The 27,764-nt window shown below is 34.9% G+C and overlaps 1 protein-coding gene across 1 annotated transcript in view; it reads right to left on the reverse strand.

Moving 5' to 3' along the window:
• The window catches only part of Gmds (GDP-mannose 4,6-dehydratase), a 642,352-nt gene that overhangs the window by 489,978 nt on the left and 124,610 nt on the right, over positions 1-27,764 (reverse strand). Inside the window, exons 2-4 of the mRNA XM_076857845.1 lie at positions 25,998-26,042; positions 18,309-18,396; positions 16,113-16,222 (exon numbers count right to left, since the gene is read on the reverse strand). Of these exons, the coding sequence (XP_076713960.1) occupies positions 16,113-16,222; positions 18,309-18,396; positions 25,998-26,042 (243 nt within the window). The remainder of the gene's footprint in view (positions 1-16,112; positions 16,223-18,308; positions 18,397-25,997; positions 26,043-27,764) is intronic.

Below are 27,764 nucleotides of genomic sequence, written 5' to 3' on the forward strand. Positions count from 1 at the left end.
ACCTAAATTTATTTATATGACTCAGAATTAATTTGCACATATATTTGTGTACCTATTAAAAAATCAGCAAATATTATTTAGCAAACCAACCTATTCATTCAAATTTCTATTTTATAGATAACATTCACAAACTAATTTTCTCTATGCAAGATATTTCCATGGTAACTATGTTAGCAAAGCCTTTGCAGTACTCAGTTTTAATCTGTACTTTTTGACAACATGAAGCATAATGCTTTTTCCATCCTGGAGTTTCCACTCTTCTGTATTAAGTTTTTAAAATGTATAACCCTATTTTATAAAAGAATTTTAAATTATTTCTTGAGAAAACCATTATATACTTAACTACTGATTCTCAATTACTTGAACCTTTCATCTTTGGGTTTTATTAACACTTAATGTTGACATTAGACAGGATGCATAATTTATATTGATAAGCATAATACCACTTCAAACAAAATCATAGAATTTCAGGGTAAAAAGAGATCTTGAAGTACATGTAACCTAACCCCTCTCCACATTCTAAAGCCTCGCGCTCCATTTTACAGATGAGGAAACTGAGGCCCAGAAAGGCTATGTGTTTTGTTCAGAAGTTCTCTAATGAGATAAAGACTTTGAAAAAGTCTAATACCTTTATTTCTTTCTCATCACATACAGACAAGTATTTAGTATTTAGAAGGTATTATATTTCCATGTATCAATCACACATGATGTAAGTCAATGAGATTTGAATCACACAATTACATAATTGAAACTGGGCTAAACAAATGTATATAAATTGTCAATATAGTGAAACTCTTATTTCATATGTTAACTTTGCAGTAATCATTTGGATTTATTACAAATTCCTAGGAGATAGATAACTTGTGAATTTTTAGAAATTACCCAGGTTTGTGTCCTTCTAATCTCCTAGATGTTGTAGCAATCAATATTTTATCATTATACTGATGTTTCATTAAGAAATCTGTATATGCAATGAATTATTTTATTTTATGAAGCACTATTTGTAAAGGTCTAAAGTCACAATACAATTTAAATAAACTATAGATTATCCAATGAGGGATTTGATATGTGGCAGCAAACATATGTCTTCAGTTTGACTAATGCAGATGGAGGACCAAGAATAAAAAGTACATGACAATAACAAAATCTGGATCAACGAGAAATCGAGATACTACCTAGGGCATGAGATCACAGAGCTAATATTTTAAAAAAATCAAACACCCCACAGGAGCTCGACATATAATGTCATGCACTATGCACTAACATCTGGAAGTTAGATAACCAGAGTATGGAAAATCAAATGCCCTTGAAAAGTAAAAGAAGGCATTCAATTACACTACATTATATTTGTTTTACACATAGAAATATAATTCTTATTTAGCGAATTGATTTCAGTAAAAAATTTTATTGTACTTTTTCTGTAAGAACACAAGTTTATGAGTAAGATGAGGTAAAACCATTTTTCAATTTCAATTTTTTCTATAACAGAGAAAAAAATTAACCTGCAATTTTTTTAACTATCTTATAAGCGTAAGAGCTGACATTATTGAGATTTCTTGTTTAAAAGTGACAGTGTTTAAGTGTCAAAATTTTACTAAAAGGTTTTTACTACAAATTTTCATTAGAATGTAATTTATACTATAATATAAAGAAAAAATTTTACTGGTTTGTGATTTAAAATCTCTAACCAGGTAAATGTTTAATCAGAATGTTTATGTTGTCAGTTAAAATACTTTTTTTCCCAAATGACGCATCTATAAATTCATTCAGAATTAGCCTGGTAAAATACATTCTAAAGAAAAAGAAAATTTAGTCACACCTATACAAAGAGAAAATAAAAAAAGGACAAGCTGATATATCACACTTTGGAGACTTTTGTAACTTTTTTATGGATTAGTTTCTGGATCCTATGCCAATAAGCTGTATGACCAAGACTCATCATCATACAAGATGCTTCAATTTAACAAGTAAAATCCTCAATAAGAACCGAGAGAACAAGAGGGAGAGACAGAGAACACATGCCAAAGATATAACATAAAAGCGCACATGAAATTTATGTGAAATTAAAGAGTACAAACACAGGCAATAAATTTATGAATCTAGGCATTCATTCCTAAAATAAAGATGCATCCTGTTGTTGTTGTTGTTTTTTTAAGGCAATTAAGTTTCAGACCAAAACTGAATTTTAGAGCACTAATGTTAATTACTTTTTCCACTATCATTATAATATTTCTTGAAAAATAACAGCCACAGAGAAAATATTCTTTGTTGATTATGGTATCTCTCATCTATCAATTTAAATAATTTTTAAATGTCTAGACATTTTTAAATATTCTATATCAAATAAAAGAGAATAAAATTGGGGCATAATAAGAAAGCTAAAAATTAGACACACAAATATTTTATAGCATAATTCACAATAGTAGTGTTCTCTATCATAGAACTGGAATGCCAGTCGATTAATAAGATAAAAAATTTAATTATAAATTAAAGCATAATAAAGCATATTATTTCTTTAAGCATAATAAAGAAAATTAAATAAGACAAATATTACTTAAGCTATTATTATATTATAATGAAAAATTTCACATAAATTCAAAGCCATCATAAAGTAAAACTAATTTTAAAATGCCAATAAGATTCTAAAGTCTTTTATAACGCTCCCAAAATCTGTTTGTATACTTTAAAAAGTACATACAACATTATTTATAAAGTATATCTTTTTTGAAAAAGTCCATTTAAAAGGTCATAAGCAAACTGAAAAAATATAACAATTATTCAACAATTAATCATTCATACAAAACATTTACATAATATTATCCAGGTTAATTAATATGCCAGTGCTAATATTCAGAAAATTAACATACTGGTGTTTTCTAAAAAAGCTTCAGAATAATATTCTTCTGTTAGTAAGGAACACAAATCACTTAGATGTAAGTACGTGAGACATGATTCTTTTGAAACCAAGCAGTTGGAGGAAGTGGTGTTTCGATCCCGTCCCTTTTTCGGAAAACTGTGGCAATGGAAAGGTCAAATAAATAATCTATATGATACTGTACTTCTAAGAAAAGACAGAGACTACACCTATCATCTGCTAAAGAGGGCAAAAGCATAAAATAAAATGTAAGCAGTCACCTGCAAAACATTACATTCAGTTAAAAATTGTTTTCAAATAGCATGTTAATCTACAACCACTTAACAAATATATTAGATATTTCATTGATGACTTATAAAGAAATTTATATATAATTTTAACTAATTGAAACAGTGTAGACTTTGGTTTTAGGAAATAATATGATGGTGGAAGTTTATCTTATAAAATTCTATCAAATTAATTTAATTGAAGACCCTCAAAATTATAAAATAATTAAATCTTTGGAGGTCATATCTTTCTTAGGTTTTATGTTTATTAAGCCCACACTACTAGAATCATTGAAGTAATATAGAACTCTCTATGCATACAAATGAAAGTTAACACAACATAGTTAAAAACAGAAAAAAATGCATATGTATGTATCTTTTCCTACTGATATATGACAGAGCATAACCAGTTAATCATTAATAGGTAACAAGCAGAAGCCAGAATATGTTTTATGCTTCATTAAAACACCATTGAGGCCCATTACAGTACACAGTAAATGATGCTGGAAACCACCTTCACCCTTGCAAACCACATTCCCTTCTAACCTCATTTGGTTGAAGCAACTAGAGGGTGAACGGCAATATACTCTGAAGTAAGCCTTTATTAAGTATGAGAAATAAATTATATTAAGTGTTATTTTTTGAACTCAGAAATGAGGGAAGGGGTTGTTAAGATATCAAATTTACTAAGAAAATAATTATGTGAGAAATAAGTTGCTGTCACAAGAGAAACTTGCCAGATATTGCATTTAAGCAAGTTGTTATACACACCTTTAGAATCAATTTTGTGACACAGAGATTAGTCTGTGGTACTAAATCACCTCAGAGGAGATCAGAAAAAAACTGAAGGGTAGGGGAAATGTTTTCCTGAACAACATTACCATTACTTTAGACGTACCAAGAAACCCTTATTATGTTTGCAAGCAGTAAAGAGAGTGAGGTGATTCAATTGTTCAGGACGTTTTACAAATTGCTTTTTTATAACTCACTTCCAGATTTCAGTTTCTAATACACAGGCTTCTATTTTGTCTGATCCCCCTGTCTGTGATTTTACCAAATGCAGTTCTAAAACTTGAAAATCACCTGGAAATTTCTGAGAAGCCACCAAAGGTCCTCAGAAGCAGACACATATTAAATATTAATTACAATGATGACCAACATCTTTTATAGTGCTTATATCATTATACAGGAATGCTAATTAAAACATAAAATGACTTGTTAATTGCAAATGCGTTGTAAAGAAACACATTTGTACTTGTGCATTTAATAGCAAATCCAGTCTGGGGACTGGGCCATAATAGACTGCAGTTCTATTTTCTAAAATGCTGACATTTGAGCAAATGTTCCCATGGAATGTTTGCCTGATTCGTGGACTGACATTTCCTCTTTGTAGCTTGCTTAACTAAAAAGGAGACATGCAGGCCAAACTCTACAGTACCCGCAGGCAGCAGGCCTTACTTGCCGATGCAGCTTGTGATGGTTTCTCTTTTACTTCCCTCTTGCCTTAACCCTCCTCAGTCCTTCACTGTCTTTTAAATTTGACATGCACATTTTCTTAGCTGATTCCAATCATCTGACAGTAGTGGATGACATACCTTAAAAGATTAAGCTTTCCCACCTGGGATTTGTCCAGAAATTCAGTGTATTATAGCTTCCCATAGCCTTCTTCATTCTCTTATATTCTTGTGTTATCAATAGTAGCTTTCTTTCTTATTTTACATTTAACTGCAGGACACAGGCAGCTATGCTGATGGAAGTCAGTTTGTACTGTCACTCATCCTTCATTCCTACTATAAAGTTGGCCTCCATGGTCTGTAACACTTTGCTGCCATCTATATGTATAAAAGAGCACAACACTATGCACTAAAAACTTTTGTCTCTAAAGAGACGAAAAAGGAGCTCAGAAATAATTTGCTTGGCCTGCTCAAGTGCAGAAGCTTGTCAGAAACTTCTATTACTGTCTCTGTGAAGCAACTTCATAGAAGTAAAGGATTATTGGAGATCCATTATTTAACAATATTACTTAATATAACCAATGCTTTTTTCCAATATTGTTACTGATAAATTTTAGTTAATGTGGCAACTTTGGTGGAGCTGTGATTGAAAAGAAAATGGTTAAAAAGTTGAGATTTTGATTCACTTAAATAAATAACTTCAATAAAATATTTTTTGCAAAATAGCAATCTAAATATCTTTCCAAACAATAGGATGAAATGATCTTAAAGCCAAAACTTCCATATTATTTAATATACAGTAAACAGATAAAAATATACTTTACTCACATTATTTAATTTCAACAAACAATAACTCAAATATTGTGATGTAAGAACTAAGTAATCTCTATGAAACACGAAAAGCACTTCTTCCTGAGGAAAATGGACAAATCCATCAGAACACACCAGAGAGACTTTCAGCCTGGTTTTGAATTGTCCTGATAAAATGTCAGTGTCAAACAAACAAACAAACAAAACCCCTCCAGTGTGAGCCTTATGGAACACTAAAACAAACAAACAAAAGCTGTCCCCTGTACCATTTAACAATTAATTCACACAGTAGAGGCAAAGAATGATTATTTAAAATCAGGACTAATGATATGTGTTAATAGCCTTGAATAATGTCCTTTAGAGGTTTATTTTGTCAATATTTCCAATTTCTAAGACTGTATGGAGATGGGAGTGAAAAGGAGACAGGAAAAAGTTGACCCTGAAACACCAAACAAAATGAGCTCACACTGTGCCTCCTCTCTGCCTATCTGTCCTTTATAACAACTGCCACTATTACCATAAACACGATGTTTGTCCTCTCTGAAAACATTTTATTTTAAAACTCGCTATAACTACATAGAAGTTGAGCTGATCTTTCAAAATGCAACATTTTCTAAGAAATTCACAAACAATTCTAATAATGAACTTAACAGTTTAACACGCTGATGCTGGTCCAATATTTCATGCAATTTCTTGTAAATAAATTGAAATTCACTTCAGATTATCAAAAATAAAATCTCCAAACTATACTGTCACATAGTATGCAAGTATTATAAAAAATAACAGGAACAATAATACCTATTGATCTTTGATGTTAGCTGTTTTTCAAAAAATGGAAATCTAGTACATTAAAACAATTTTCTCATAAATTATTTTTTCTTGCCAGCACTGGCAAATCCAATTAATAAGCTTTAGTGGAAATTAATAGAAAAGACTCTGATGCATTCAATTTCTTAGAATTAGAAAAGGTCTCATTTTATCTCACTATTTCAACTTTAAGCATCCAACTTTAACAAAATACGTTGTATAAACTTCACTTCTTCTACAAAGTAGAAATTATATTAGAAACCAAGCTTTATTAGGTATTTTGAAAAGAGTAGTTTGTTTCTTAAACTAACACACAACTTTGGTGGGGGGGAAGAAATGACTAACTATGATATTAAATAAGGTATTATTTGTCTATAACTTTATACAAATTAGGAAATTGATTTATCCAATTAGGAATCCTAAAAACTATCTCTATTCATCATTAAAAGTCCAAAACAAAAAGTTTCATTCATAATACATTTACTGACTTACTATTTGTTCCATTTGTGTTTGTAAATACATACAGAAATTGATATTAAAATATGCATGCACATTGGCTATATGCCTTAATTTCAGTTTAATATATATGAAAGAACTTAAAATACTAAAATACTGCTACTTTTATTTAGCAAACAAGCTAGTTCTAGGTGAAGGGTGCAAGATCCAACAAACATACCACTGTGTGGTCCACTAATTATAAGCAAAATTCCAAACATTATTAGCTGTTATCAAAATTACAATACCACCTAGATCTAATAAAATACAACAATCTGTTTGAACAGGGAGAGAAGAACTTTCATAGAGTGTTCTCTCCCATATAAATTCTTAATGGACTATAAAAGACTTTTTAAGTCGTTTTAGATTTGAATTCAATTGCTCAAATCTACAACAGGCTTTCAATAAGAATTTGAGCCAAATGACACGTGGGGACCCACCAACAGTGTACAATCCCCCCATTCTCATGAATATAACATAAAAAATGTCCAACTTCTTCCTTGTAGACATGAGAAATAACTAGTCATTTATATTAGTAGTGTTTATGCATTGTAAACATAAATATTAAATTATAAAATGGGGAAGTTTATAATGCAATGTATACCTTATTGTAATGCAAATAATAGCTTATTTAATATCACAGTTAGACATAACAAACTAAAGTGACTACCATCTGTATTAAATATCATGGGGACTGTGCCTGCATAGATGAGAGGGCAATAGAACTAATCAGAAAGAAACAGGGGCCTGTAGAACAAAAACAGAAATACATCTTTATTTGAATGTAGAGATTTGTTCCACCCATGCTATCTATCTATGAAATTAAAACACATGATTTGCTCCAGTCACCTACCTATTTACTGCCCTTGTAAGGGAGCTAAATTTTCCAGAAACACACACTATAGTATGCATGGATATTAGGTACAAATGCAAATCCACCATATAAATCCTCAGTTCTCTAAGTTGTACTCACTGATCTTTACTAAAGTAAACTCTTCTGCTCACAGGCATCTTTATTATTTCAACATTCACAATTTGCTAATAAACTAGAGGCTTTATGTTGCTCTGAGCACATCCAAGAATTATGTTGACAACATAACAGTTTTAAACCTCATAGGAAATATAAGGCTATATCAATTCCTCTATTAATAAGTTATTTTCAGAGACCAATATAGACTTATAATTTTTATAAACTAATAAGTGGACAAAAATGTATCTGTGGTATTAAAACAGAAATATTTATTTTTAAATCTTAGAAAATACATTAATTAATATTATAGTTATGTTACTGCCTTGGCAATTTCTTTAAAACATAATTACAGGAATAAGCTGTTCATTCTAATTATTAAGCTAACAACTTTTCTGATTCCATGAGTAGTAAACACTATTACATACCTGACTTTTAGGGACACTTACATATATACCAGCAATGGTATAAACACTCAGTACATAAAAAATTACAATGAATTGAATTATCCTAACCAAAAAGATTGTAATCATTCCTGATGAGTCAGTGCTGTAAATTTCTCTTTTTCCTATTTATAATTTTATTTTAGCATCACTAATGTACTTGTTCATTTGTACCTTGCATTGTTGTATTTGGGGATTTTCCTAGCTATGCAAACACTACTCATATGGTATTAATTATAACCAATTCCCTCCAGCAAGGAAAAAAATTATTTTTAATTCAAACCTATTGCACCGGAACTTCATTTCACTGTACTAAATGATGGGAATGACAAGAGAGGTAAAACTTCTCTCAGTTCAATAACACCTTCCTCCCCACCCCCATCCTCAGTCTTCTCAGTTTAGGAGCAGAACAAGAAAATGAGTGACATCAGTCCTGGGTTCCAGGCTAGACAGAGCTGGCTGCTCATCAATTGGCAGACCCAGGCAGGCACTTGCGAAATTTGAACTGGATAACTGCCAAGAGCTCTGCCACCTCAGAATTCTATGGCCCATGTAATAAAATACAAAGGGCCCAGAACATCATTTCCCCCTTTAGAATGTGTCATGCAAGTTAACATTGCAGTGGCAGAAACTACAGGCATTTCATTGAAGAAAACACTCTTGCCTATGCCCCGTCTCTGGCAGAAGCCCATCCACTTCCCTAGATAATCAGCTTCATGTTAGCCTACACTGAAGAGAGGGCACACTGATGATTGGGGTTCCCAAGACCCCTTAAGACTATGGTATGGAGGTGGGGAGGCAGAGTGGCCAGTTTGCATTTCCTTCCTCCCTGGCCTACCACATTCACCACTGCCTACACCCTCAGGACTGGGTTGCCACCCTTCCTAGAAGTGTTCCTACTGCACATAGTCAGGAGGGTCTCGCCAGCCGCTGACCTCTGAGTAAAGGTTGAGCACAGTCAATGAACAAGATGGGCGGATACCTGAGAAAAGAGTATTACAATCAAGTTCCAGTGCACAGGCCCACGGGCAGAATCATGTCCTAAGGGTGAAAAAATGTAGATTTAGAAAGGCTGAGTAGCCTATCAAAATCCTATAGTCTGCATGTGATACAACCAGGATTTGAAAACAGGAAAAATCCCAAGTTGCAGAATCCCAGTGGGGCGGTTGGAGGGGTGTATGTTCTGGACATAAAGTTTTAGAATGTGTCCCAGGAATGCTGATGTGCACCCCTGGTTCAAGAGCCCCTGTCTATATAAACAGCGTCTTGTGGCATAGTTGTCAATACTTATCCCAATACTAGTTGCAATGTGACCCCAGTGCATTCTGTAGGCTCAGAGCCAGGTAAAAGATACAGCCACCACAGTAGAGAGGCAGATGGCTGTATGGCTGTGTTCACACGTGACAACATAAGAAACTCTATCACATAATAATGTAGACCATGAGGCCAGGTCCTGACCTACCTATAAGGATGTTCCTCCTAAAAGCAAGAGGTATGTTCCTGACTACTCCTCATTTTCCTCTTCACTCACACCTCCTGCCAGGTTCCCCAGGGTCCAAAATAAATTAATAAGAACACAGAAGAACAGTCCCTTTCTCTTGTTTGCACTGGGTTTTTAATAGGCCACCCCCTACTCTTGCTATAATTACTCAGTAAAGGGTCACGTTGTTGCAATTTTGTTTTTTTCTATAATTGAGTCAGTCAGGCCCCTAACCAGATGTTCAGCCATAGGCACCTGCCCTTCCCCACCCTAATGAAATTCTCCCACTGCATTTAGTCACTTGCCCCCTTCCCTCAATTAGAGGTCCCAAGAGGTTCAGGCTTCCTGGGAATGAATACCGAGGCTGACTATCAAACTATAAATTTCAGCTCAGAGCCTCCAGGAAAAGTCACTGAAGATGACAATTCTTTAACTCAGGTAATTAAATTGTTCAGGCCCTTTCTCAGGACCCACCAGGTTAATTCCCATGCCTGTTTTTAATTCCCAACTTCATTCCCTGGACTGGATTTTCTGTCTTATCTCTCCTTGATTCTACATTGGTGTCGAGCCACAACTACATCAGCTACTTGGTCCATAATCAACTTTTGTGGCCAGCTTCTTGAGCGTGAGGATCCCCCAAGGAGGACAGCCTGGTCTCCTTCTCTTTGGGTTCCCAAGATCCCTTAAGACTATATGAGGAAACCTCAGTCTCCCCTCACTAGGTCCTGCTCCAGCTCTTATCCCAGGCATTCAGCCCTCCCCCAGCTGTCATGAAATAAAATGAAACAACACAGAGAACTGAAAGGGAAAGTAATAAAGAAAATTAAAGAGTTAGAAGAAGAGTGGAAAACATGAATAAAAGAAAGTTGAATAAAAGAAAGTTAAGGAAAGACATAATAATGGTCTTTGGCACTGAAAAAGGATTTGAAAATCTCTAAACAAAAAAAAAAAAGAGAAGAGTAAGTGTATTTCTATTAAAGACACAAAGAAGAAAAATGAACTTAAGAAGAAACATACTGTGAGGAATTAAGAGGAGGACTAATTTCTATCAAAATTATAATTAATACAGAATCATTTTCTTCATTGATTTTATAAAATAAATTCTAGAATTTAAAGACCTGAGTTCCAATCCTGAACTGGCAGTAACTAAACATATGACTGAGAAAGCAATTTCATTTGTTAAAATGGAAATCATATTAAATTATTTCTAAAGTTACTTCTAGCTCTAACATTCCATGTTTTAATTTTTTGAAAAAAGAAAAAGGCAATTCTAACATGACATTGTGAGACGAAAGGAAATAATACTGGACTAGGTTCACCGGCGCTCGTCCAATACTATGACTTCAAAAGTGACGTGAGGTTATCAAAGAAGCTGCAAGAAACAGTGGACAAATCCAAAGGCATGACAGCAAGGAATGCTGAACACAGCCTAGAAACATTATTATTTACACAGGAAAAATACCCCATTAATCTCAAAAAAGCAGGTTCCTAAAACTTTTTTTTCCATCAAAATGGGCAGGTCCACATATTGGATAATTTGTTCCTACTTGGGTGATGTCATCATGCTAGGTTTAACTACTTTTAATAACTAGTACATTTCAGTCATCCCTCACTTTCTCCCACATAAGATCAAATCAGCCTTTCAATGACCTACTTCATGAGTCATAATTTTTCTGTTTATGATTCAGAAAAATGTCTTCAGTCAGTATTTCCCAGACTGCTGTGGGCTTATTCCAAGAACCAATTTCATCTTCATTGGTTTCCTACAGGAAACCAGACCAACTTCCTATTATTTTATTTTCCTTACTTTTAGTATACCATAGCCCACATCAAATTAACTGGAAGTGAGAGTGATAGAAGACTTTATTCCACACAAAGAGAAGCCAAAACAAACAGTCTAAAAGTCATAGATTCAGAATTAAATACAAAATGTGCTAATATTAGAAACCTCTTTTAAAAGAGCACCAAACAATAAGACATTTATTTTATTTAATCTATTCCAAGCATTCCATGGTCAGAAAGAACTTATTCATTTAAAAAAAAAAGTATATCATCTGGAAGTACAATAAATTCTGTAAAGGTGAATAATACTTAAATTAATCAAAAAAAATAAAATATGTATTTTCCAATAGAATCCCAAAACAAGCTACTATGAAAACAAACAGAGCCTAAAGTGGTCCAGTGACAGAGCAGCATGCCCCAGCTGCCTGGCAGGTGAGTAAAGTCAGCACCCAAGGGCCTTCATCAGGATCCCAATTCTCTATGCCCACTCTCCCTGTGACTAAGAATAAACCTATCTTAGATCACAGCAGAAACAGAGGTATGAAGCATGAGATTTTGTAGGACATGCCTACGATAGTTTGTACTCATACTATTTCTTTAAAATGTTAGAAGTAACTGAGAAGTATTTATTCTCATGGACTGTCTGTACTGTTTAGAAAAAGGAAGATTTATGAATGTAAAGATCCTTAGCATAAAGGTATATCAGATTCTCTTCAGTCTCTTTCCATTCTCACCATGTCTAATTGCAGATAGAGTTTGGGGCTTTAAAAGTCCATAGCATTAACTGATGAGTAACAGAACTATGTTTTATCAAACTCAAAAACTCATACATTAAAGAAGAAAGTCAAAGAAGAATGCATTTGAGACACATTCTCTTCATGGATAAACCAAGAATCCTGAAACACCAGAGTAATAGCTCTCAATGTATTGTCCTCAGATGAGGGTTAGGCATCACCTGGACATCTTCTAGAAATGCAAGTTCTCAAACCTCACTACAAACTTAAGATTCTGGGAAGGGACTTGGAAACCTGCGGGGATGCTGATATATCTGTCATCTAGTATATTCTCTTGTCTTTCTACCAAGAAATCTGAGAAAAGAATCCACTCAGTTTGCATTTCCTCATAAACCGTCAACTTCTAAACCTCCTCTGTTCTCACTAACTTATTCCATCCTATCACCAAAATGCTTTTTTTTAAAGTTATAAGTCAGGCATCAGATATGTAGCTTAGTGGTAGAATGCATGTCTTACATGTGTGATGCCTTGAGTTCCATCCCCAGAAACACACACACACACACACACACACACACACACACACACACACTCTCACACAAATATAAAAGTCCAAAGTCATCTCCAGCCTTACTGACAAGACCAGTGACCTTTTCTTGGCCCTCTCTCCCCTAGATTTATCCTTTCCTGCTTGAAATGATCTGACTTCCCAACTTCCAGGAAAATTCCACCCACTGCCTCTCATCTCCTGTTCCTGCCATCAGCCCTATTCTCCTTTCTCCTCTAACTACAGTAAAGTCCTAGAGGTTCAATCTTTACTCTTTGCCCTCTTTCTCCAGCTGCTATCTGGCATCTCAAGGACTCTGAATGCTGAATGTATACTTGCACCCCCAAACTCTCCCAAACCTCAAAACTTTTTAAAACTATCTCATGACCTGCTTCCTTTGCATGGTCTTCACGTATTACCAGTAAAACACCTGACAGTGGTCCCATCAACTGTCTGATCCCCTGAGCACTGGGGGATCTCTTCCCTGGTGACTATATGGAGTAAGAAGAAGAATCTGTGTTGCTGGACATCCTGTTCCTTCCTCCTGCCCCCCATTTCTGATGCTGCCATGCACATCCAACAAGTTTCCTGTGTCTTCTGCATCTTACTTCTAGATTCTGATCCCTAAGATTCATATCTGAATATATTTCTCCCCTGATCCTCCTTAGCCTGGCCCCACAGTTCTCCTCCATATTCTTTCTGCTCAACTGATCATTTGAATGTTCATCATGCTCCAAACGTGGTTTGAGGTTTTTTTTGACTTCTAACTCTTGGCTTTATGTTATAACCTCCATTTCAACTGCCCATTTCCCACTGTATATGTAAATACCCTCCTATACTTTAAGATTAGTGCCAGCACCAGCTCCTCCTTGACACTACCCATATCCCCTCAGATGAAAGTTATTTCTCACCTTCCTCTAAAGACTGGAAGACTCTGTGCCAGCCTGTGGTCCTTGCTGCAAATCACCTCTACTAAAGTTGAAACCTCTACAGTAGAAGTAGAATTTATACATCTCTTGTCCTTAGTATAGCATGTAAGTTACCTTATTTTAGGTATACATTAACAAATCTTTGTTGAAGGATTAAATAACCTCACAAACCAAAACTCTTAACTGAGGATCATTCATCTATCAGGAAGGTAGTCAAAGTAAGGTAAAACAGAAAATTTCACATACATGGCAACTTAGAAGGAATCGACTCAATCTCCTTTTCTCTATATTACTTAAGTATAACTATTCTGGAATGATAACTAAAAAGTATTATGCACTCTACAACTAAGGAAATAAAACATTTTTTTGAACTACAAATACATTTTGGAGAAAGGAAAGGATCAGCTCATTTAATACACTAAAATGACAGAGGGAAAGACTTCTATAAATAAACCTTTATAAAATGTCCTATGTCCTTCTGCCATGCCAGTTCATGTCTTCCAGAGGTGATAACCTATCTACAATCACAAAGCAAACTACTTAATCTTAGGAAAATTGAATAACAGAGTGCTCATTCCAAAACATTCTGTTTTGTCTGGAAGATACTCTCATAGCTGGTCAGGAAGGTCAAAAACAGTCAGATGAATTATAATGTGGAAGATAGACTGACTACCTCAATTAAGGAAAATAAGATCATCATTCCTGGAATGATTAAGAGTTACTGATTCTTTTTAGCAAAGAGGTAGATTAATCTCTCAAGAATAATATACCGAAAATACCATTCCTTTCCAGACCAAATTTTAAACCTGGATATCAAACAGAATCATTACATATTAAGAAAGGGAAAAGCAGCTGGAGGTGGAGCATGCAGGTAGAGTGTGGGCTAGCACTAGGGATAAAAAAGAAAAGGGAAAACTGTTTTTCCTAGACAGCATGGATCAGAAGTTAAAAGGTATCTTTATGATGGATATGTGGTCATTTTTCAATTTTTCTTACAGAAAAATTATTATGAGGATTGACAACCAAATTTTTAATCTCTTATCAATTGCAATGTTTTATGAGATTCAGTTCATAACTTCATCTCAAACTAGAAGAGCAATAGGAAATAGGCATATAGCCTTCTTTCTTTGAAAAGCTGGGGACATGGAGAAACTTCAAAAGATGTTAAATACTTCTCAAAATAAAATTGCTGAATTTGTTCATTAAATAGCAAAAAATGCTGGTAGATTTTTCTAGACCTTCTTTTTTTTTGGCAGGGAGTGAGGTTTAAAATTAAAAGTCATTTGCTTTTATTTTTAAGCTTCACTAACTATTCTAATTAAATAAGTTTCATTAAATAGAACTCACATCATCCTGGGTTCAAATTTCACTCACCAAAGGAATAGGAGGACACAAATACAACACCCTAAATGAAGCAGATGGTGAGAAGTCTGTGGGGCGCTTCTCTGGTTTACAGTGATTGGCTCCAGAAAGAACAAAAAAGAAGAAGGTAGAACAACAAAGAATTTGAGTAGACATTAGCTGTGTCACACTGAGGAAGAAGAGGCTAAAAGGCTTTCTTCCAGTGATTTTTACCACCTACCATAAAAAAGTTAACTCAGCTAATTTTAACATATAATTGAGATTCAAAAAATATTCTTGGTGGGGATGTGGCTCAAGCGGTAGCGCACTCGCCTGGCATGCGTGCGGCCCGGGTTCGATCCTCGGCACCACATACAAACAAAAGATATTATGTCCGCTGATAACTAAGAAATAAATATTAAAAAAATTCTCTCTTCTCTCTCTCTCTCCTCTCTCACTCTCTCTAAAAAAAAAAAAAATTCTAAAAAAAAATATTCTTAACCAGTTTTAGTAGTCACTAATAAAAATTAAAGTTAAAGTTTTACTGAGTTAAATCTTCCAAAATTTTAACAAAATTTTATTCATAATGTGATCTGAAATGGCAGTTAACAAAACTTGCCAGGATCATGAGTACTGGGAAAAACAAAATAAATGAATATTGCTATTTGAATGTTAGCAGTAAGATTAGATTATGCTGTTCAGTAATGGAAAACATACCTTTGAAAACCTCTATTTCCCTTAGGGTCAATAACCAAATTAACATGGATAGTTAAATTTGAAGACTAGGACAGGTGGATTATTAAGTTAAGAAGCAACAGACAGGAGCTGCAGTTGTAGCTCAGTGGTAGGTAGAGTGCTCACCTAGGACATATGATGCACTGGGTTTGATCCTTAGCGAAAGAAAGAAAAAGAAAGAGAGAGGAAGGAAGGAAGAAAGGGAGGAAGGAAGGGAGGAAGAGAGGGAGGGAGGGAGGAAGGGAGGGAGGAAGGAAGGAAGGAAGGAAGGAAAGAAGGAAGGGAGGAAGGAGAGAAGGAAGGGAGGAAGGAAAGAAGGGAGGAAGGGAGGGATGGATAAATGAATGAATTAGGAAAAAAGAAAAATAAAGTAGAAGCAACAGACAAATGTAAAACATAGACCACCACAGGAACACAGCTAGAGAGAAAATGATAATGAAAATGGCTTACTTTGACATGGCTCTGGGCTCCCAGGTTGTAAATCTCTGTAGGCTTTACTTCATTGATAATCTTCACAAGGCAGGTACTATCAGTAAGATCTCCATAGTGCAACTTCATGTCTTTAGAATTCAAAAACCGACCATTAGATAAAAGAAAACAATAAAAGCTCAACTTCTGAAAATATCAGACTTGAAATGCATACACTTACAATGTCTGTAAACCAGGGTCAGAATGGAAATGTTGTCCTGGAGCAGCAGAATATAGCTATCATCTTTAAAGAACTTATGGGGTAAGAATGCTGCTCAGTGATAGAGTACTTGCCTAGCATTCACAGTACTGGGTTTTGTCCCCAGCATCATAAAAATAAACAAAGGATGAACCTACACAGTAGAAAGATATTTACATATATTTCCTATATCTATGAAGGATTTATAGGGATAAAATCAGATGAACTTTTTAAAACATTACCATACAATAACAGATGTTAAACAATATATCTTAGAACTCCAAGCAGTTGGAAGATGTGTTATGTAAGAGTGATTTTTCAGGCAAATAAAATTTTGTAAGAATGTATATACATTCTAAGCACATCTATAACATACTGATGATAGTAACAATAGCTCATAATTGTTATGTTTATTCATATACTTTCATCTACTGATTTATAAATACATTATAAACATCAGACCTTAAGCTATCTATGAAAAGTCTGACACTGTAACATAACTGTGATTAGGACAACTAGCCTATTCCAACTCCTACATCTAAGTTGATCCTTATACTGACTTCATTAGTGTAAGAATTTAAAATGAATAGATGGATAATTTGATCATTTCATTATTTTTACAAAATATTGATCTTATCATTATCTCTCTACCTGTGTTCCTGTGGTGGTCCATGTTTAACATTTGTCTATTGCTGCTTCTTTTTTTCCCCCCGTAATACCTTTATTTTATTTGTTTGTTTGTTTGTTAATTTTGGTGCTGAGGATCAAACCTACTGCATTCCTAATCAGAAAACTCAAAATTTGAAATGCTCCAAATCTGAAATGATTTTAAGTGCTGACAGGATGCCACAAGTATAAAATTCCACATCATGAAACTTGGTTTAATATACAAAATTATTTAAAATACTGTATAAAATTACCTTTGGTCTGTGTTCAGAATAAATATGTGAAACAAATAAATTCTGTTTTAAGACTTGGGTCTTATCCTCAAGCTCTATCATTATGTATATGCAAGTATTCCAAAAATTGAAAACCCAAATCTTCTGGTCCCAAGCATTTGGGAGAAGGGATATTCAATACACCTGTAATAATTTTCAAGAAGAACGTACTCAGCAATAAGGTGAAAAGTCTTTTCTGTGGACAAACTGGATCACCTTCTTGATGATTACTACCTGAAAAAGTAACCCAATCTTCCAAATATTCAGGACTTGGAGGTGAATACAAAATCACTGATCATTTATTAATTGACTGTATCACCTTTGCTAGCTAGAAAAACTGGCTGAATAATGCAGGCTGAATTTGGAGTTAGAGCTCTGTGTTCTAGTCCCACTCTGCCTTCTTGGTGGTATTTGACCTTGATAAAATCACCTCTGTCTCCATTTCCTCATGTACAAAATAGTCTCTCTAACAACTTGTGGAGTTGCTATAAAGAACAAGTAAGAAAACACTGTAATTGTGCTGTGTAAACCATGCAGCTACAACACAGACAAATTTACTAACAATGACAACAAAAAAAAGCTATAAATCTTAACAATAATCAGTAAAGCAATTTAAATATAGTTTTAATTGCCACAAGGTTTTGAATCAATCTTCACAAATTATTTTAAAAATTAATTAAAATGTCTACACATTGTTTAACTTGAGTAAACTGCACATATAAAAAGCAAAAGAGTGTTCTTTCTATGTAGAACTACTCTTTATTTGCGGGGACAGGGACACCTGGAGAGGGGTAATCAATTGGATAGGTCTCTCTGAGCCACCTAACCAATTTCCCTCTAACAGTCAAACCCAGATGATACAATGGCCTATGACAGCAAGCAACCAGGAAGGTTTTCAGCACGTGCTGGTCATATTCAATACAGTAATACATGGGCAAATAATTATGACCAGATGGACTCTGAGAAAAATGACATTTGACAACATCTTCTCTGAAGATAGGAAGTTTATAGACAAAGGTTTTAGAAAAGAAAATGACTTACTTCCTTCAATATGAGCCTGGGGGTTCTTATATAGATGTTCAATTCGACCTGTATTGAATGAACTGGATCGCCGTACAATTCCATGGACCTGAATTTTTAAGTATGAAAAAAAAAAAAGTAAATTACAAGCGTGTAATGAGAATTAATAAACAACTCAGAAGTTCTTTTGCTAATATTTGGCTTATGAAAAATATAACTATTTCTTATAAACATTATTTTTAAACTATTAAAAATAGTTATGGTGCTTATTTTCTCTCCAACTACTGCCCAACAGCTACTAGCACCCTACCTCCACCTTTCTCCAGTGTTTTTACTGCCAATCTCAACAAAAGTAATTAGATAATTATGTGACTTCATGCTTAGTTATAGATACTCAAATGTCTCCTTTTCTAAACACATACATTTGCTGCCCTACTGCTGGAAAAAAAAAATGTCTCTTCGATTTGAAACTGAAGACAGACCACATTAGGCTACATCTGTAAAACAGCTTTGTGGCCTATTTAACAGGGCATGGGGACTCCACATCTTTCCAATGTCCTCAGAGCTATTGCATGCTGCATCTATTTTAAGTGTGTGTGCGCAAACATGTGTGTATATAAATAAAATTTTTTTTTTCTGTGGAAAAGTCAGAAAGCTAAATTGAACAGGTTAGGAATAAGATTCACACACTACAGGATTTAAGTAAGATATGAAGAAAACCCAAATGAAGCAAGAAATTTTAAAAAATTATCTTGATTTATCCATAATCAGCATGAGGGGATAAAGTTGCTGAAACAGGAATGCATACCTGTCTGATACTGAAGAAAAGACTATTTGTGTCTAATACATAACAGAAATTGTTCCAGACCTGGTCCCACTTCCTTCTTGTGTCAGGACTGCTCCCTTTGTGCTGCCAATGCTAACACTAGTTTATGTCACCAGCTGCCCAAGTTCCAGTTCCACTGGTGGCAGTTTTAATCCTTGACTTATTTTAGAAATGTTCCTTCTAAGGTTGGGTATGTTCATTGCAGCTGAATACACTTCTATATTTTTAACTCAATCGTTTTCTGTCTATTTCAAACCAAAATTAATCCTTGGCATGACTCAAGTATTCCAAATGCAAGGAGGAAATTATAAGCACATAAGACTTTCTTTCAAATAGAAAGAAATGTCATCGTCATTTTACATGGCATACATGAGAAATGACTTCTGCAAAGGATGCAACACACCCACAATTAATAATTCTGTTAGTTAGCTGTATTACCCAAGAGGAAAGCACTCATCAACACTATTTTCCAAAAGAATAAAACTCAAGAAAAGTTGGTAAATATGTAAATATTTTAGTAAGGGTATACTGCATTCTTGGTTGACTTTTTAGGAGACAAACATTAAAATCTTAGAAATGGTGAGATTTGGTTATGCATAGCCATGTCTTAATTTAGAAGTATAAGAATATATAAATATTAAGTTTAGAATTTATTCTACTTTCATGGGCTCCAATTGTTCAGATTGTTACTTAATTGTTAAATTGAGCTTCTCTACAAAATTAATAAATTTGTTTAACAAAAAGCAAATTCACATACTTATACATAAGAAATCTGATGTTTAACACCAAAGTTATTTCTGAAATATACCAATACAGATGTCAGTGTTTTGTTTTATTTGATGGAGAGGAATGTACACATTCTAAAAATACATAATTTAACTTTGATAATGATGATAATAATAATATAGGGTATCTTGATTGATGAATTCTGAGGAAGTCACATATTCATCATGTGTAAGCATAAAAGACTTTGAAAAAATATTAAACAATCTTTATGGATTCAATGTGAAAAGCAAACAAGTATACAAAGTCATAGCAAATCAGTAACACAGGACCTTAATGTCACACTTACAATGAAAAGCATTAAGCACTATTTCTTTTTTTTCCTCTAATGAAAAAAAAAAAAGTGTTTTAATTTCCCCTCACTCCCAACTGTCGGTATGTATATACAGAGAAAGAAACTTGCCAAATGCTTAATCCATGACAGCAGGTATTATTCTAAGAACTAATGAAAGCTGAGTCTGTCTGCTTCTAAGACAGGTGAAATACAAACACTAAGACAAGCCAAAATGTGTGCAAACTGCGTAATCTAGTTAAGAATTTGAGATTAACAGCTTCTCTTTATAGAAAGGATGTAGGGCTTTTTGTTTGTTTGTTTTTTTAAGGGTTTGGAAAGAGATGAGGGTTACGAAATCAAACTGAAAAGATAAATGAATTAAGTGACTTTATATGAACTTAACCAGAATTATTATTAAATTATAGTAGTTCAAAACTAAATTCTGAAAAACTAAAGTCTTAAAATAAATGGATATAGGTATTGTGGCACACAAATATGTCATAGTTAACTAGGTGATGAAAGGGGAAATTTTAAGTTTTCTTCATATCAGAACAAAGTTATTTTGACTTCAAAATCTAGAGTCAGATTAGGCACTATGACAGACAAATGCTTCATTATTTATTCATTATGATCAGGAACATGAGAAATCGTTATCACTAAATGCCAATTCTTTAGTGTCCATATTTCTCTTGGAGGCATGGAATACCTTGCAGGGATGATTAATGTCACTCAGCCTTTGAAAAGTATGTAAATACATATTTATATTTAGGTAATATAAACAGTTAACATTCACATGACAGTGACCATGGGTCAGACACTGTCTTTTATAGATGGAAAAAAACAATCACTCAATATTGAAACAACCAAGCTAATAGTATTTCCATTTCTCAGATGAGGACACTGCCTGAGATCACACAGCTAGTAAGTAGTGACAGTTAAAGGGTTAACTGGGCCAATCTTGAAGATGCCCAAGGTAGTTTTAAATAAAGTCCATAAAAAGCTTGACTTCTTTCAAATAATGTATAAAGGCTTCTGGGATAATCAATAAGCCAGGGAAAAAATATTTCAAGAATTCTCACTGATCAAGAAAGGAAGTGTAGGAGATCCACACTCGAACATATAATCTCCCCAAAGAAAACAATTGGATAATTCTTGTATCCCATTTCTTTTCTATTTTTATACTCTACCTCAGAGGAGGTGGTTATAGTTACTTTCCTGGGAATGAAACCCATAATGTACCTATTTTTTTATTTTAAATTCTGAGGTGCTGTGTTGTTGTTGTTGTGGTTGCCAAGTTATTTAGTATAGATTTTTCTTATATTCCTGGGTAAATGTTAGCTTTTATAAAGTTCAACTTAGTCTTTTATTTCTCTGATTCTTCTCTGTGCAAACCAGGCAAAAGCATATGTTGTTGGCAGTTTGTTGTCAGCTTATCTGCTAACAATGATGCTGAGAAGGTATTTGAAACTAGAATGTACTTCCATAAAACATTTCACTTCTGTCAATTTCCCCGCCTCCTCGATGATGATGGGGAGGAATGCATACAACTCTGGCATCCAAGGCAAGAGAACACGCCTGCCTTTCATTAATGCTAATTTGTGAAGTAGACTAAAGGAGCCCACTATACCATCTGTGTCCACTGGCTTGTCAGCAGCAGACACTATCTTTCATTCCTGTCACAATGAGCCCCTTGCATCTCACAGAGTTCCAAGGGCTAAGTGTTGTTCAAATGCTCTTATACCTAATCTTCACAGCCATATCAGGAGATAGGTATACTCATCACTCCCATTTACAGACAAGGAAACAAAGTCTTAGAGGGGCTGATTGACTTGCTCAAGGCCACAGAGCCAACAGTGGCAGAAGAGGGATTAAGACACAGGACATACAGTTCCAAGCCATGGTGGGTTGGGCTGCTTGTTCAGCTTCCTTGCTCTATGCTGGTCCACAGGGTAAAAGAAGAATGACCCCCTGCACTTCAGCAAGGCACAGAATAAAGTCCGTAATGAATTCACAGGATAATTTTCCACAAAATCTTGACAATTCTTTATTTTTCTCATCATGGGAGAACATCTCCACATATTAGCAAAGAATTAACAAGTGTTAGATCATTCTCTTTAAGTCTCCTTACTGTTTAATTCTTAGTAAAATTCAAGAAACAAACAACAATAAAAACTGTAATTCTCACTGTCTTTTCTCAGTAAGAAATGTACTGTAATTAAAGCAGTACACCCAGCCTTCCATATCCATAGGCTCTGCATTCATGAATTCAATCAACTACAGACAGAAAATTATTTTTTTTAATTGTGTCTATATTGAACATGTCCAGACATCTTTCCTTATCAGTATTCCCTGAACAATACAGTATATAACAATTTTTTACACAGCATTTATATTGTGTTAGGTAATCTACAGATGATTTTAAATATTAATATTTAAAAATACTAATACTAATATTAATATTTTAAAATACTAATATTTAAAATATTAGGAGATATACAGGTTCTCTGCATATCTATGCCATTTTCTAGAAGGAACTTGAGCATCTTCAGATTTTGGTATGGGGAGGGTGTCTGGAACAAATCTCCTACAGATACCAAGGGATGACTATACTTTACTTTTTCACTTTTAACAGTTCTCTCAGAACATGATCAGATTTATAGATTTCAGTGACCACATTAAGCTTGTATGATCATACAAGGAATTAACCACTACTAATCAATCTGTTAATCTAATCCATTCCTTTTCAAGTCATCCACAGATGTCTGGTTTTGCTTTAAGATTAGTTAAGCTTTTTGTATTTAAAAAAAAAAGGAAAGAATGAATGAAAGAAAATAGGGAAAAAGTAAAGGAGCATAGTTAGTGCTGTGCTAGTTCTGCATACCCTGTCTATGCCACCCCGTCATTACTACCCCACAGACCTGATTGCTCCTCTACCAGCCACCTTCATAATACCAGGATGACCTTCTACTGCTAGCCAGTCAGTACGCCTCGTGTTTTCTAAGAACAACTCAATCTCAGCATGAAGCCTCTTCACAGTGTTTATTTGTTTCTGGCTTGTACTTTGCTACCCCAAACTAGGCTGTTTCCAGTTATTTCTAAGTTTAGTGATATTCCTGATACAAAGAACAGATTTGAAATAGCTCAGAGAAGAAAATCCCCACAAATCTGGAATATGTTAAGGCATCTATGATTAAACAGTCACCATATCTCATTTAAACCTTTACTCACAGTAGGTCCTCCACGAGTAGTTCACGGTTGCCACAACTGGGGACAAGATAGAAAGGACAATATCCAAACTTTTGAACCAGGCTTTGGTATCTTAATGGGATCTCTGGCTGAGAACCCACTGAGAAAGTTTGGGAACCCATGGAGTTAAAAGTCTGTACTCGTGAGTGTGTAACCAATGTGATTCTGCAATTTGTATTTGGGGTAAAAATGGGAGTTCATAATCCACGTGAGTCAAATGTATGAAAGATGATATATCATGAGCTTTGTAATGTTTTGAACAACCAATAAAAATAAATAAATAAATAAACAAACTAAAGGTGTTGTATACAACTAAAAATAAATATTTTTAAAAATTTAAAAAATAAATAAAAAATAAAAGTCTGTACTCATCTAAAAATGCCAGAGTTGACCCTCAAGGGTTCAGATGTGAACAAATGTGTCCCCCTCTCATCATACTGCACACAATCTACTAATTCTATTTCTGCTCATGGTCAAGAACTACAGCTGATAATTCTCAAAATTTTCCAATGTGAAAAATCACTCTAACATTCACTTTGATCTACACACAAAAAGATAAAGCCTACGACACCATCTGATTCTTCTCAATAGCTTATTCTCTAAGTATATCAATCTCTGAAAGTTCTCAACAGCAGCCTATTGAAACAGAATACAATGCAGATAAACACCCTTTACTCCAACCATCCTTACAGCGTTCACATACCCCCTATACTATGTGGAGAACTTGTTTCTACTTTGTGGCTCAATACCTTCCCCCTATATTGTCAATCATATTTTCTTCTATCAATTATGGATCTCACCCCTAAGTGTCTCCTTTCTGGTCAATTATTATTTCTGTGATAAATTCCTCCCAGATAACCATAAATTGCCAAGTGGGCTTTCTATCATCTTATAAGAATCTAATCTGCACTTATAATTTCATTGCCAATGAAAAAAAATATATTTGCACTCACCAGGCAGCCCCAGGTTCTCTGAGTGTTTCCAAACCTCTCATCCTAGTTAACTTCTGAAATCGGCTGGTTCCTTAACAAGTACCTGAATGGAGCTTTGCCTTTGCATGCCACTCTCCTTCATAGTCTTCGGCAGTAGCACTAACTGCACCACTATGCACGGGTCCTTTAGCCTGAGAATGGGCCCTGCCACTAATCAACCATTATCACAGCACACAGCCATACTCCCTTGTCCTCAGGACTGGATATGGACACTGCCTATAGCCAACTACTTCATCTCTAGTCCCAGTCCTCATGACAACTTTAACAAAGACCTTAATACCCATGAAGTTACAGAATCTCTCCTGGCATACCACCTCCTTCTGCAATAATGCAATAACTACTTCTCTGTTAGCTCCTTCCCCTATTTCACTTGTGCCTCAACCACAATACTGGCCACCAAACACCTCCCAGTAGGTCTTCTATATCTGAAACACAGTACTATGGCTATCTCTCCTTTTAATGTTTATTAAAGCATAGATTAATCTGAATAGATAATATAGCCCTTTCCTAGAAACAACTCTTTTGAACTATGAATGATCTATTCTAAAACTCTGCTCAGTAGAAGATATATTTATACTTTCGATTATTATAGCAATCTATTCATATGGGTATATATGTACACATGTATTTTCATAATTACACTTGCCTTATTTTGATGTTGCAAGACGTAGAACTATTAGGCAAGAATACAGAAGGTGGTCAACACACCTGCTATGAATTCTTAAGGTCTAGAAGTCACGGCTCTCAAAAAAGTTTCTGAGTTATAGTAAGAAAATTAATTTTCTTTTCTTCAAACCCTATTGGCATTTAGATGCTCGATTCCATGCTGTTGTTTTTTTCCATTGTCTCCAACTACACATTTTTACACAATGTCCTTACAACTGGAATAAAAATACAATGCAAAGCCATCAATACAAACGTTCCCAAAGCAGGTTAGAGCATATGAGCAATAGTGTGTGGGTGTTTATTCTCTGCATAGCATGAACTTACACATACATATATATCTGAAAAAAAGCCTTTGAAAAATAAAATATACACACTGAGTCACATCAAATTTCATACAAAAACCTAGGTTTCTTTTAAGGAAAGAATAAAATGTTGAAGGCAAAGAAGAAAAAAACAATGATGAAGCAGCAATGGCAGCAGCAAACCTGAAAGTTTCCGCTTTCATAAAATATATGGCTGCCTACTAAGAAAGCAAAAACCTTCAGGTGTAAATTTCTCATTCAAGCTTGCCAAAGATCAGTTTGGCTTTTATTGCTCTGTGTAATTTCCGATTTAGGTGACTTCACTGTGAGTGGGACTTTTTATACAACACATTACATCATAAATTAGTGCTCATAATGTTACAGCTTGGGCTTAAGAAGGCTGAAGCTTTATCAGAGACGTGTGGAGCGGCTGAGCCACCAGTGCTCACCAGCAGATAAAGAGCACAATGAGCTGGCAAGATCACAGACCAGCAGCACAGTCTTCCCCAGATTCTGATTTGTTATCAGTTTCCGTGGAAAATCAGGAGGATGCAGCAGAGGAAACGTGAGGCCCCTGTGTCTGAGCAAACCCACCATCCGCTAGCCCCCTGAGTCACTCACCTCATAGCCTTTCTCCAGCAAGAACTCAGCCAAATACGAACCATCCTGGAAAGAGAAGAAAAAATGAGAAGTGTCAGACCTATGGTAGCTAGAATTAAAAAAAAAAAGAAAAGAAAAGAAAAAATGGCCTACACTAAGAATTAAAAAAAAAAAAAAATGGCCTACACTAAGAATTTTGAGAAAAGCATTTAAGAGGCTTCTTGAACTAAAATAGAGAATCATGGCAACCAAAATAAAACAATACCAATAAAGACAATAAACACCATACAGCATTCCACTATTCCTAGGGAATTTTCCCAGACAGTAATCCATTTGCACTCCATAAAAGACAAAGGAAGAAACTGAAACCCAGAGAAGTAGTTAACATGAAGAGAGAAAATGCAGACCTTTAGAATCACATGGATTTGGGTTTACATTTTGCTACTCACAAGCCATATGAAATATGCAAATGTGTGCAATGTAAAATGCCTTGTGATAAACACCTTCCAGATAACTGTGATTTGCCTTGGTGCTATGGGAACATAAAGCAGGAATATGACAAATCGAAGGGAGGTACCAAAAAGGAATCACTGGAGAAGGGATCAGATGGAGACAAAGGAGGCTTGAAGAGGAAAGGGCAGGGAAGAGGAGGCAGAGAACATGCAGTGTAGGCATTACTGAAAAAGAGACTACTCAATAGAGTGGAAAAGCCAGCAGGGCAGTGGAGGGAAGTTAGCACCTTTAGGGAAGCCTTCCAGGCCCTGGAGGGAAGTTGGCTGCTAATCCCAAGGGCTCTGGGAAGTCATTGAGGAGTTTAAGGGATTTTAGGGGTGTGTGTGTGTGTGTGTGTGTGTGTGTGTGTGTGTGTGTTGTGGGGCAGGAGGGAGGGTGTAGATGTGACCAGATCTGTATTACCACAGCACATGTATGCTCCCACACACACATGAACTTTCAAAAAGGGGAGGATATTAGCTTTTCACAAATAAGTGCTTCATTTGTATTAATTTTCAGTCATGTAGTTAATCCCTACCTCAATCCCTATCTCATGAAAGTGTTTGACTAAATACTGAGATTCTCAATTGGATTCTAATAATTCTTTCAAAAATTTCTAAGCAGGGTCTCTGTTTAAAATATTTTGTGTACCACTTTCAGGGAAAGAAAGTATAAAAGATAACTAATTAAACTAGTAAGAGGTCAAAAGTTGGGAAATCACCATTCAAGAGACACTTTAAAAGTCACATTTTAAATAGGGATCTTCTAACACTCCAGTCAGAATGGCAGCTATTATGAAGACGAACAACAATAATTGTTGGTGGGGATGTGGGGGAAAAGGCACCCTCATACTTTCTGGTGGGACTGCAAATTGGTACAGTCAATATAGAAAGCAGTATGGAGATTCCTTGGAAAACTGGGAATGGAACCACCATTTGACCCAGCCTATCCCTCTCCTTGGTCTATACCCAAAGGACTTAAAAACAACATACTATAGGGACACAGCCACATCAATGTTTATAGCAGCACAATCCATAATAGCTAAACTGTGAAACCAACCTAGATGCCCTTCAGTAGTTGAATGGATTAAAAAAAATGTGGCATATATACACAATGGAATATTACTCAGCAATAAAAGAGAATATAATCATGACATTTGCAGGTAAATGGATAGAGCTGGAGAAGATAATGCTAAGTAAAGTTAGCCAATCCCCAAAAAAACAAATGCCGAATGTTTTCTCTGATATAAGGAGTCTGACTTATAGTGGGGTAGGGAGGGAGAGCATGGAAGATATA

Source organism: Callospermophilus lateralis, chromosome 6, assembly GCF_048772815.1.
Source record: "Callospermophilus lateralis isolate mCalLat2 chromosome 6, mCalLat2.hap1, whole genome shotgun sequence".
Taxonomy (NCBI): Eukaryota; Metazoa; Chordata; class Mammalia; order Rodentia; family Sciuridae; genus Callospermophilus; species Callospermophilus lateralis.